General features: G+C 51.2%; 1 protein-coding gene across 1 annotated transcript; it reads right to left on the bottom strand.

Moving 5' to 3' along the window:
- Window positions 1-979: 979 nt before the first annotated feature.
- Window positions 980-10596, bottom strand: LOC101645797 (stem-loop binding protein). Its single transcript, XM_045289475.1, has 6 exons — window positions 10439-10596; window positions 8764-8823; window positions 8371-8508; window positions 7951-8100; window positions 5011-5092; window positions 980-2638 (listed from the first exon to the last, which is right to left on the bottom strand). Exons 1-6 carry the CDS (start codon window positions 10594-10596, stop codon window positions 2477-2479), a joined length of 750 nt encoding a protein of 249 aa, XP_045145410.1. The 3' UTR covers window positions 980-2476.
- Window positions 10597-11867: the final 1271 nt, after the last annotated feature.

The following is an 11867-nucleotide window of genomic DNA, read 5'->3' as shown; positions in this document are numbered from 1 at the left end:
AAAGGTCCCCACACTTACTGGGCCCACCACCCCCTTTCAGAAGAAAAACTACTCAAGGTCCCCCATCCCACAGAGCTTTACAGTGCCCACAAACTACTGTATGGCCAATTTGGGATAGCAGGGTTACTGTCATACATATGACACACCCATGTTGAGTGACAGGACTTAGCTTCCTAATACAGCCATGTCTCATAAGGGCACCCAGGCAGTCTGAGTTAAATGACAAAGGAACAAGGACCCCATTCGTTATAAATACTTCAAGAGCAATCATGACCAGCCTTTGCTGGGAGCCCAGCATCACCTGTAAGGCTGCATCCTGAGGGTTGCTGACCAAGGCTGTGAGACGGAGGATCTGCAGCAGAGATGCAGTTGTGGGAGGCACAGCAGGCAGGGAGGGCAACCCCTCCAGGCTCAAGGTCCAGCTGGCTGCTCTGCTCCAGGACAGGCTATGCAGCTGGTTTGAACTCACAGAAGCAGAGGAGCCAACACAAGCCCAACCTCCAGTCCACTCCGGCTGGGACCCCTGGGTGGCAAACTCCCTGAGGGCAGCTTTGGAGGTGCCACACTCTCCTGAGCAGTTGATGGGCTCCTACTGGCAACCTTTGTTTTTTTGTTGTTGTAAACTTGTTTCTTTATTGAGAGGGTTGGGGAGCACCAGGGAATGTCCATTCTAATCTTCCTGGGCTGATTTTTTAATTTTTTTCTTTTTCTTAGTGGCAACCTTTGTTACCAGCCAACTCCCTAACCAATGTACCACCCACCAGGCCACAGGGTACATACAGCATATAGGGCTGGACCTGCCCTCTGCCCAGGTCAGGACCCAGCTCCAGAGCTCGAAACACCCACAGCATGGCAATGCAAGGCTATCTGAGCCCCGCCTTGTAGATTCCCACCTCCTGAGGGCACAGGAGACCGGGCAGTAGGACGGCTACCCCACCCTGAGTCACTAGAGGGCCTAGTGGGCAAGTCAGTAACTCAGTTCAAGGTTTTTTCCTTTTATTTTTTCCTATCATTCCATACAAAAGCAACAGAAACCTAAGTCTTAACAAGTTTACAAGTAAGTGTATGAACAAACAATCTATACAGTGTCATTTACAACAATTTTACATGGTAATAAACTGCTAGAAAGTAAAAAGCTTTCTACATCCCTCCCGTGTGCCTTCACTCCAGATTAGAGGGAGGAGAGCCCACGCAGCCAGCACTGGGTACAAGCCCCGGATTCAGACGGCAACTTCCCAAACAGCCACCCAGGGCAGCAGCACTGCGGAGCCTCAGTCCAAAAGAAAACCCAGATCAAGTTTCCCTGACATCCAAAGCCAGCATGCTCCACCAGAGGTGATGTCACACACGAGCCCCTGGGGGACCCATCCAAGCCCACAGGTGCCCTGGAGCAGACAGATCTCGGGGAGGTGCCAGGATTGCTTCAAATTTCCAGCTTCCTTGGGGTCTGGTCTGTTCCCTTCACAACTGAAGCATTCAGCTAAAACAACTCTTTCCACACAAGTCGCCGCCGCCACGCGACGGAGGTCTGAATCGTGCAAAAGCAGCAACACCGAGTACGTACTCAATTCACAGGCACCATCAGATCCCATTTGAAGTGGGACGGATCAGGCTCTGCTCACTGAACATCACTCCTGGTCACTTCGACACTGGGAGTGGGCAGTGGAGTCGAGGGTGATTCCACAGGGCTGCATCATGAAGCAGTCACACTATTGCTCCCACAACTAGAGCTGCGGCTTCGGCCTCAGCCCAGAGGTCCTGAGGCCTGAGATCCCTCCACCCGACGGCTGCCCAGGATCCTGACAGGTTGTGGACGCCTCACCCAATGGGGGCCTAGGTAACTACACTGCAGGAAGGTCCCGTTTACAAGGCTTTGTATCTATACCCTCACGCCCTCTTTTGAGCACTAAATAAAAGGGTTCCACAAGATGTAGTGGTTTTCTCGTGGGACAGGAGGTGATGCGAGTCTGACTGCATACATCTCTGATTGCTTTAATGAACAGGGCGTTTTTTGTTTTACTAATTAAAAGTGTTATGAAAAGGCTGCACAATCCACGGTGAGCGTTCATAGAAGTTTAAAGGTAACGCCATAGCAAGGCCTTCGCTGCATACCCACGTACTGGGCTGCAACCTCAGGGAAATGGCCCGCGATGGCGGCAGCACAGGGCAGAAACTGCCGTCCATGTTCTGCACCATCAAGCACAGTTGTTTGGGTGGATGACTAACAGGAAAGCCTTCAGATTCTAGTATAAATTGGGGGGCGGGGGAGTGTCCCACCTTCACAGTAGAGAAACCTCATTCCACCTAAACATGTTGCATCAATTTTAACACTACCACCTCCTCCAGGCCCTGCGTCCTGCTCAATCTAGATCAAAATCTTCAGGAAACAACCAGACAACTCCAAATGAAGGAATATTCTGCATAGAAACGGGTCTCAACACTCTTAAGACCAACATGGTGAACCCAGCCACAGAAGTTACTGGGACAACCGGGGGGCGGCCGCCATCGGGGCTGTTCCAGACACCGCTTCACCCCCAGAAAACGGGGGCCAGGCCTCCACTGGGCTGCAGTGTTTGAGCAATGCCGGGCCTTCTGAGCATGGTAAGTGTGTCGTGGCCTCGTCCAGGACATCCTGAGTCTTAAGAGATAAAAGTGGCAGCACTCAGTGGGAAGTTCCGGCTGGAACTGCACAGCATGCAGAGCAAGCCACCCACCTGCTCGCTCTGGGTCCTGCAGACTGGAATTCCGTGTCTGAATTCTCAGCCCAATCTCCTCGCCTGCCTTTGGCCTCTCCAGGACCTCTCCCTGGGGTTGTCGCCCATGCCACTCGGTGACCTTGCTTCGTGGGAAAAGCAGTTTGGGAGTCCCCTTTGCCCTAGTTTTCTGACCAGGAAGGTTTAGTACTTTTTCTGGGTTGACTGGCTAACTTTCTGTCTGGCCCAGCCTGGGTTGTGGCCTGCCAGAGTGGCCAGTATTTCTAAGTGTATGAAGTGACTGTGGGTTAGGCAAATGAAATCACTATAGCTTAGCCTGCAAATGACCCCCCAAAATGGACTGAGGGGTGACTCATCAGTTAGTGGAAGAACCACGCCTTCCAACTGACCCGAGCACTTGTTCTGGCACCGGCTCCAAGGTTTCAGACAGCAGCAGCAAAGGGAGGAGGAGAGGAGCGTGAATCTACAAGCGCTGAAGGTGGGTTGGACTCTAACACCAAGATCAGGGCGCAGCAAAGACAGACCTGTCCTGAGTGGTTGAGGAGGTCTCCATCGTTGGTGAGGGGTTGGGGGTGCTTACTCAGCCTAGAGAAGGGGCTGTTTGCCAGCCTGTTGAAGAGCTGAGTGGGCTCCCTGGTGCCATGCTTCCTGATCTTGCCAAGCTGCAGTCTGTTGGTCTGACCTCGCTGCAACCTGCTCCTTCCTCAGTCAGTTGCTTAAACTATGTACAGCCCGTGGAGTCTGTGCAATGGCATATGGACCCGAGTGGCGGGCGGGAGGGCCGGCTGGGAGCAGGATTCGTGACAGGGCTGGAGAGGGGGCAGGTCTGACCTCCATCTCACAAGGACAGCCTGGGCTCGTCCTGATTCATGCTGTCCCCCAGGTAAGACAGGGTCTGCCGTTACTACTCTCATTTTACATGGCCCCCGCCAGTCAAGCTCCCCTGATCAAGGACCCCCACCCCACAGCCCTCTCTCTCTCCTCACCTCTCCCCCAGGACCACTCATATCCTGGGTCGCTTCTGAAATGGTCCTGGGCCTGTTCAAAAGCAGGCTCGCATTGGGGCACAGGGTCTTACATGTGATGAACAGAAGGAAAGCGGTTCACGGTCCAGACTCAGGCAGACCCCACTTATCCCCCCCATCCCCTTCTGAGGTGCACAAAGGGGAGGAGCCACAGCACTGGGGGGCTTGCTTTCCCAAATGGGAAAAGCCCAGCCTAGAAGAGGCGTGTTCCTGACCAGTGAATGCCCTGCCCCTCCTCACTGCTGGGCATGTGACTTCTAATTCTTATCACTAAGCTGGGACATGCAGCATGACCTGGTAAGGCAACTGGAGGACACATAGGCTCCCCAGATGGAAAGAGAGCAGGCAGAAGCCACCTGCCCCGCTAGAGTGTTACAGGTGCCCTGGGGGCACTGCGGTTACACACTGGGCCGCTAACTGCAAGGTCAGCAATTTAAAACTGCCAGCAGCTCTCCGGCCAGGAGAAATACGGGCCTTTCTACCCCCATGAAGAGTTACAGTCTCGTGAACAGGGACAGTTCTACCCTGACTTATGGGGTCTTGGAGTTGGCATTGACTCAACGGCAGTGAGTTGTTTTTGAAGAGCCTTACAGAAGAATGAAGCTGTTCACCACTAGCAGGGTTGGTATTACGCTGTGCAACTGACTGCCGGGCTGCGGGTAGATCACAACCATCAGAGGGGCCCCCTCAACGTAAGCTACCCACGTTCACTCATAGAGCAGCGGTTCTCAACCTTTCACAGGGGTCGCCTGATTCTTAGTGACAGTTATGAAGTAGCAATGAAAAAGATTTTATGATTGGGGGGTTACCACCACATGAGGAACTGTATGAAAGGGCTGTGGCATTAGGAAGGTTGAGAACCACTGCTCTAGAGGAACAGTACAAGAAAGGACGGACTGGGCCACATGGTTTTGAGCTTGTCTTCTGTCTCAAAATACCTAATTTTTTAATTGGCAAATACAAGGGGCAAGAGGGCTAGACATGCAGCCATCTACTTACTAACAGGCGATGCCGAACTCCTGCTAGTAAGCCACCCCGCCAAGTGCTGCACACCCTGCAATCAAGGCGCTGACTGGGCGCCTGTGCAGACATGGCCATGGGGAAAGGCCTTGCACTTTCCCATGGCAACAGGGGAGCGATGTGCCCGATGGACTTGCCCAGGATATTCAGCCAGGATCCACTTCCTCAAAAGCATCCCACTTCCACGGCAGCTGGCTGCCGTTTCTCAGAGCCCGGCCCACGTCAGCTGAAGGCCCACAGGGAGTACTTACACAGTTGTCCTGCGAGCTCGTCTGGGACTCTGAGCTGCTCTCCGCTGACTCAGTCTCCATCTCACTCAGGTCCACAGGGCGCCTACGGGACAAACCAGCGAGATGTCAGCACACTGTCTCACCAAGGGATCTGAGGCACAGAAACGCCCCCCAGTCTGTCTGACAAAAGCTACCCCCCACTCCACATCACGTTTCCCTCAGTCCCCGCCAAGATGTTCCTAAGCACCCTGAAGGGTGGCCCTTGTCCCTGGCTCCTCACCAGAGAGGACACAGACCATGAAACCCCCTTTCTCTGTATTTTCGATATCACCAGCAGCCCCCCCTGTGGCCACTCCTAGTGGAAGCCCTGATGTGTCCAGTTTTCTTATGGGTGTGGGCACTCACCACTGACTATGCATGAATACGGATTTTCCCAATATCCCGCTCATTGAGAGAATGATGCACAAAGCCTCCTGAAGAGTAATCGATGCATCTGAATTGCACTGCTGATGAAGGATATTGAAAGTACCATGGACTGCCAAAGAACAAATGTGTCTTAGCAGAAGTACTGCAGAGTGTGAGAAGGAAGGATGGTAACGTGTACTTTGGTCATGTCAGGAGACAAGGACACCAAGCTTGGTACAGTGGAAAAGCAGAGAAAAAGAAGAAGGTTCTGAACAAGATGGATGGACAGTGGCTACAACAATGGGCCCAAACATTACAATTGTGAGGGTGGCCAAGGACCAGGCAGCGTTTCATTCAGTTGTCCAGAGGGTTGGGTCAGAAGAGAATCAGACAACAAAAGCCCATGTCACACGGAGGGGTGGGGGGATGTCACATCTGCACAAGCCAGCCTCAAAGCAGAAACACATGATTTGTTAAGTGACTTAATGGTGCTCTAACAGAGAGAGAGCTGAGGACAAGAGGGGAGCAGAGGAGAAACCCCACACAAAGGAGAGGAGCCCACAACTGTTCTCTCCACATCCCTGCTCAACAGGGAGGGTGGGCCATGCCACAGAGGCCAGAACCCCTCCAACCAGGTAGAGCAGTGTTTCTCAACCTTCCTGATACCACGACCCTTTTGTACAGTTCCTCATGTGGTAGGGGACCCCCCCCCAACCATAAAATCACTTTTGTTGTCACTTTATAACTGTCATTTTGCTACTGTTAAGAATCGGGTGACCCACAGGTTGAGAACTGCTGAGGTAGAGGATGACAGAGCAGGGGGAAATGCTAAAAGCCTGCCCTAGTTAAAAAGACTCTTACTAAACCCTGAACAGACCATTGTGGGCCAAGTGACAAGTATTTTGATGTCACTTGCTGTATATACTTGTGTATAAGCCGAGTTTTTCCAGCACATTTTTAATGTAGTTTTTGTGATAAAATTAGGTGCCTCCGCTGATGTTGGGAGCCGGTGGCCATTAAGGCCTAAGCCTCAGCCGAACTTGGCTGCTTCCTGGTTAAGTGTTGTCTTTCATTTGCTAAATCTGTGGGGAACTGGGCCTGCCTAAATTCCTGCCTCCGCGTTCCACGGGCAGTTGTAAAGTTGACCTTTTCACCCATTGGTTAATAATGCCAGGCGCTCATTGGAGCTTCTTTAATGTACATGTTGGATTGGATGTTGTGTCGCACACCTTATTAAAATATGCACCTCCCAGTTCCCCATTTTATATACCCCAGCTTTGCCCAAACAAATAGAGTTTGATCAGAGTTTTGTCTTGCTCCACGTCTCCGTGTCTTTTCTCCATCCAGGTTCGTCTTTCCCTGCAGGGCCTTGCTCGTGAGTCCCACAGGCCGGGACGCTACATGCTGATAATTGAGTTGGCTTATATTCGAGTATATACAGTATATGAAACAAGCCAACAGACCAAAGTGGTTGCTGGGGGGAGTCATGCTTGGGGGACAGTGACTTTACGTTCAGGCTGGTCATGCCTCGTACTATAGTAGAACTGTAGCTATTGTAGCTGCACAGCTACAAGTGTTTGGCCAACCCCAACGTTACACAGGCAAAATTGGCTGAATTGGCGCTAAGTTTTGCTGTAGATGATTGGTGTAGTTGGCGCACAACTTTTAAAAACAGCCTTTTATTTTTATTTTTTTCCAGCCTTTTATTTTTACAAATCCACCCTAACCCCAAAGTATTCTCACAGCGACTCTGTACGACAGTGAACCAACCCACAGGGTTCCTAAGGCTGTCAGTCTTTACGGAAATAGACCGCCTTGTTTTCCTCCCAGACCAACTGGTGGATAAGCACCCCTGAATTTCAGTTAATAGCCCAATGTGATACCCACCACACCCCCAAAGCTCCTTTTACTTTCAGAGTTCAATATAAGCAATTTAAAACATTTTTTAGGATGTACACTTCACCCCTAAAAAAGCCCATATTCCAATCTGATCAAGCGCTATCTATCCGTCTTGTGAACTACTTCTCCAAAAGGGATCACATTAGAAGGTCCGACACAGAGAAGAAAAAGTGAAACAAAACCCTAAGAAAACAAGTCGAGCAGAGATGGGGAGAAGATCTCCAGACTCAGCTCTCCGCACGGCTCCATTTGCAGCCTACGCAGAGAGCAGCAGCACCAGTGAGGTCCGGAGCCAGAGGGCAGCATTTACCCAAAGTGCCACAGAAAGAAACAGGAAACACAAGGAGGAAGTGGGTAAGTCACATTGCAAAGTCAATGAGATGAGACAAAATGCATGAAGAATTATTGAATGTGAAACTGGTAATCAGCTGTAAACCTCCACCCAATTCGTTAATAGAAAGCCGAGAAGCAAGCTCCCCGCCCCTTCCCTCTTAGAACCTGCCCACTTGGCCCACATACTTGGGCCGCCAGAAAACGAGCCTGAAGCCATGATCAGTTTGTGATTGCTCCTGACCTTCCAAGGGACTAAGGAACAGGTGATGGAGGCTGTCTCCATCGGGCCGAGCAGAGAAGCACAACAGAAAAGCCTAGACGTACATGTCCTGCAGGTCACAGCCCTCCTCCACCGGGGGGTCCCAGAAGTGCAGTGCCACCTTCCAGAGTCGGATCTGCTGGTCCCATGAGCGCCGACTGTACTTCTTAAACTTGTTGGGGGTTTTGGGGTGAATGCCAGGCTGCCGAAGGTGTCTACAAGAAAACAAGCGAGGTCACCCAGCTAGACTAACTACCCACAAAGGAGGTGGTAGCCTGAAAGCCTAAAGGTGGGCCAAACCTTGGGGTTAGCATTTCCGTAATTACAGAGCAACGGTGATACCAAGAAATATCCCCTCTGTGGTGCGGACCAAGGTGGGTTTGAAGCATTAGCCTTTGGTATTTAGCAGGTAAGCACCGACCAGGGTGCCACCAGGGCTCCTGAGAGCAGATTCGAATCAGCCAGCCTCACACAGCGCTCCTTACCTGGGCACTTCTTTAATGTAGCGATCGTAGGCGATGGTGTTCTTCCCGTAATTGATCTGCTTCTGTCTCCTCATCAGCACACTCTCGTCCGTCTCTAAGTCGGCTGGTACTGTGGACATGGACTCCTTAGAGTCTGAACTGGAGGTGAGATGAATAAGATAAGCCTTGCTGCAAAGCTGAGCCCCCCCCAAAAAAACCCAAACCACGGAGACACAGCAGTGGACCCCAAGTCAGATCAACCACAAATAGTCCACAATCACCTGCAACAGCATTTCACTCAGGAAACAAACAGATGCATTCCACGTGCTTCTGCCACCATGAGCACCTCAGCAAGTGAGGTGGGTCCCGAACACCAGACGCACCCCGCTCCCTGCAGGCAGGGCACCTACTCACCTGCCTGAGGACGAGCGCCGCTCTCTCCCAAAGTCATTGATGAGAAGTTTCCTTTTGTATCTGGAAGCAAAATTAGCAGTGCTGTTTTGAGAAGGCCCACAGCCCAGGGAGCACTGGGTATATTCAGAGCGAGGTGATCTTCCCACCCGTCTGATTGGCCTCCCCCAGTCTCCTCCTTTGTGCGAGCAGGAGAAAGGACCTCTGGCAGGCCCACCCTCAGTGGGCCCTGGGTATCGCATGCTTCCCTTGAGCACTGCCTTGCAGCTGCACTCACTGCAAACAATGAACAGCCTACAAGGAGGAGAACCCCCAAAACATACCCCGGGATCAAAGCTGCTGCTAAGAACTGCACTCTCGCATGAGCATGGTGTGCACCACCTCCCCTGACTGGACCAGCCACCCTCCCAGGACCTGTCCTGCACCGGTCCAGTCTTGCTTTGCTGCTCCCCAGATGCAGGTCTGCAAAGGTCTGCTGCCAGGACAAGGACGGCGAGGAGGACAGCACAAGCCAAGGTCCAAACTGCAGAGGACCCAGAATGCGCCAAGCGAGGACCACCGGGCTCCCCTCATCTTTTGCCATCAAGTGGTTCCAGCCCACAGTGACCCACCAGGACAGAGGACAACTGCCTTTTAGTAGTTCTGAGACGTTAGAATTTTACAGGAACAAGCAGCCTCGTCTTTCTCCCTGGGAGTGACTGGTGGATCTGAACCACTGATCTTGCAGCTGGAAGCTCACTAACCCAACACGCTACCTGAAATCTAAAGTCACCACAGCATCCCAGAGCAGAGTCTGGACCCCATCAAGAAAGTGGTAGAGGTGCAGACAACTGTCTCTCTGGCTACATATATAAAAACCCAAACCAACCCCACCGCCACCAAGTGGACTCCAACCCAGAGACCCTTTACAAAAGCAGACAGCCTCCTCTTCCTCAACAGCCCAACGCTGACCCAGCAGCACCACCAAGCACCCTGCTGTGCCACTGAGTCAGTTCTGACCCAACGCGACCCTACCGACTGGGCAGACCTGTCCCTGAGTCTGTGAGACTGTAATCCTTTACAGAGTAGAAAGCCTTGTCTCTCCCCCATTGAGCAGCTACTGGTTTCAAACTGCTGACCTCAGGTGAGCAGCCCAATGCTTAAGTCAGCGACGACGACACCTTATCACACTTGTGAGGACTGAGAAAATAGCCACACAAATCATTCCCTGAAGGGCTAACCATCTCCTGGACTGGCCAAAAGTCTGGTGAAAACTTTCCAGCAGTGTGGGATGCAGACCAGCACAGTCTCCAGTGACTTCTTAGAAATGGCCATTACTGTGCCCTCACACCATAATTCCCATTTCTAAGAAGTCCCAGGAGGATGTGCATGCTGGTCTGGGGCCCACCGTGACAAGAGGGCACACCCTCCACTTTAAGTTTTGGTTAAAGAAGCACCGATGGTCACTTTAGAGCAGGAGTGTCAAACTGGCCCACGATGCTCTGAAACAAAACGTAATGAGGTAATGAGTGTACAGTATTGCCTCGATCTCCCCTAAGCGCTATTTTCTTCATAACAATTTTTTCTATTTTCATTTTATTTCAGAGCATCGTGGGCCACAAAAAATTACCTCGGGGGCCCCATGCGGCCCTTGGGCCGCCAGTTTGACATCCCTGGTTTAGAGCATCTGGAAACATACCTTGCAAATTCTTTATTAACTCTGGTTCTCATTTCATCTTCTTCAACTGCACTGCCCCAGTCTGCACATCTCGAACGGGGCTTAGGGCCTTCGGGCGTGGTGAAGCTGCAGAAGAGAAAGAAGAGGCACTGATGAACTCTGCTGACTTCCTGAAACATGCAGGCAGACAGCGCCTGGGAACCTAGCTGACAGGGAACCCATGTCACCCACCACTGTGCCCAAATGTGCCAGCCTTTGCCAAATAATGAGGACACGTGGTGGGGAGACAGAGGTCAAACAAGTGCACCTGATGCAGCTTCTTTGCAAATGAGGATCTTTTTTCAGCAACCCCTAAGGGCACAAAGCATCACCTCAGAACTGCCCACCCCAGGGAAAACCGGGAGGGGGTGCGTGCCAAGTACAAATAGCAAAGTCCTTGACATCTTAGGACCCTCTCTACTGCTAAGATACCAGCTGTTTCACCATGCCCTGAGGATGATATTTCAGCTCAGAGCAGCCAAAGCAGAGAGGACCATAGGACCGACCCCACTACAAGAGACAACAGGCCTCATTGACCCATAGCACTACGGGGACAACACTGGAGACAGTGCGGGAATAGCACCCGATCTGACCCCACCAAGCTGAGCCAAAACACTATGGGCATGCAACAGAACAGCAAGGGGAAGAGATCTAGGAAGTCCCCAGGGAACACCAAAAATAGACTTTGTAACCAGGGCGTGGCGCCCCATCAGATTCAACTGGAAAACACTCCTTAGGGTCAACAAACAGTCCTTAAACTATTTATAGGCTTTTCTTTTCTTGTTAGTGGTGTTTTCTTTTGTTGCTTTGTTTTGCTCTATCTTGTTTTTTGTACGGGATTATTATCTCTGCAGGTCTATCTAGGTAAGATAGGCTGGATAAACCAATGGGACCTGTGGTTCCAGAGGGACATGGGAAGAGGGACACGACGGATGGACAACAAACCCAGGGACAAGGGAACAAGTGATCCAAAATCAATGGCAAGGAAGGTGGAGGAGGTCTGTTAGGGCTTGATCAAGGGCAATGTAACCAAGAGGAATTACTGAAACCCAAATGAAGGCTGAACATGAGTGGGAAAAGAATGAAGTAAAAATATAAGAGCTAGGAGGCAAAGGGCATTTATAGAGGTCTAATTACAGGCATGTACATATGTAAATATATTTACATATGACAATGGGGAAATAGAACTATGTGCTTATATTATGGGTTTAGTATTAAGGTAGCAGATGGACATTGAGCCTTTACTCAAGTAATCCCTCAATAAAGAACACTTTGTTCTATTAAACTGGCATTCCATGATGCTCACCTTCCCAAGATGATCGCTGAAGACAAAGCAGGTACATAATGTGAAGAAAGCTGATGGAGCCCGGCTATCAAAAGATATAGCATCTGGGGTCCTAAAGGCTTGAAG

Source organism: Echinops telfairi, unplaced genomic scaffold (assembly GCF_000313985.2).
Source record: "Echinops telfairi isolate 266 unplaced genomic scaffold, ASM31398v2 ScPeMD7_28;HRSCAF=97, whole genome shotgun sequence".
NCBI lineage: Eukaryota > Metazoa > Chordata > Mammalia > Afrosoricida > Tenrecidae > Echinops > Echinops telfairi.
The sequence above is the reverse complement of the archived record's forward strand: the minus strand, read 5'-3'. Positions and strand labels throughout refer to the sequence as shown.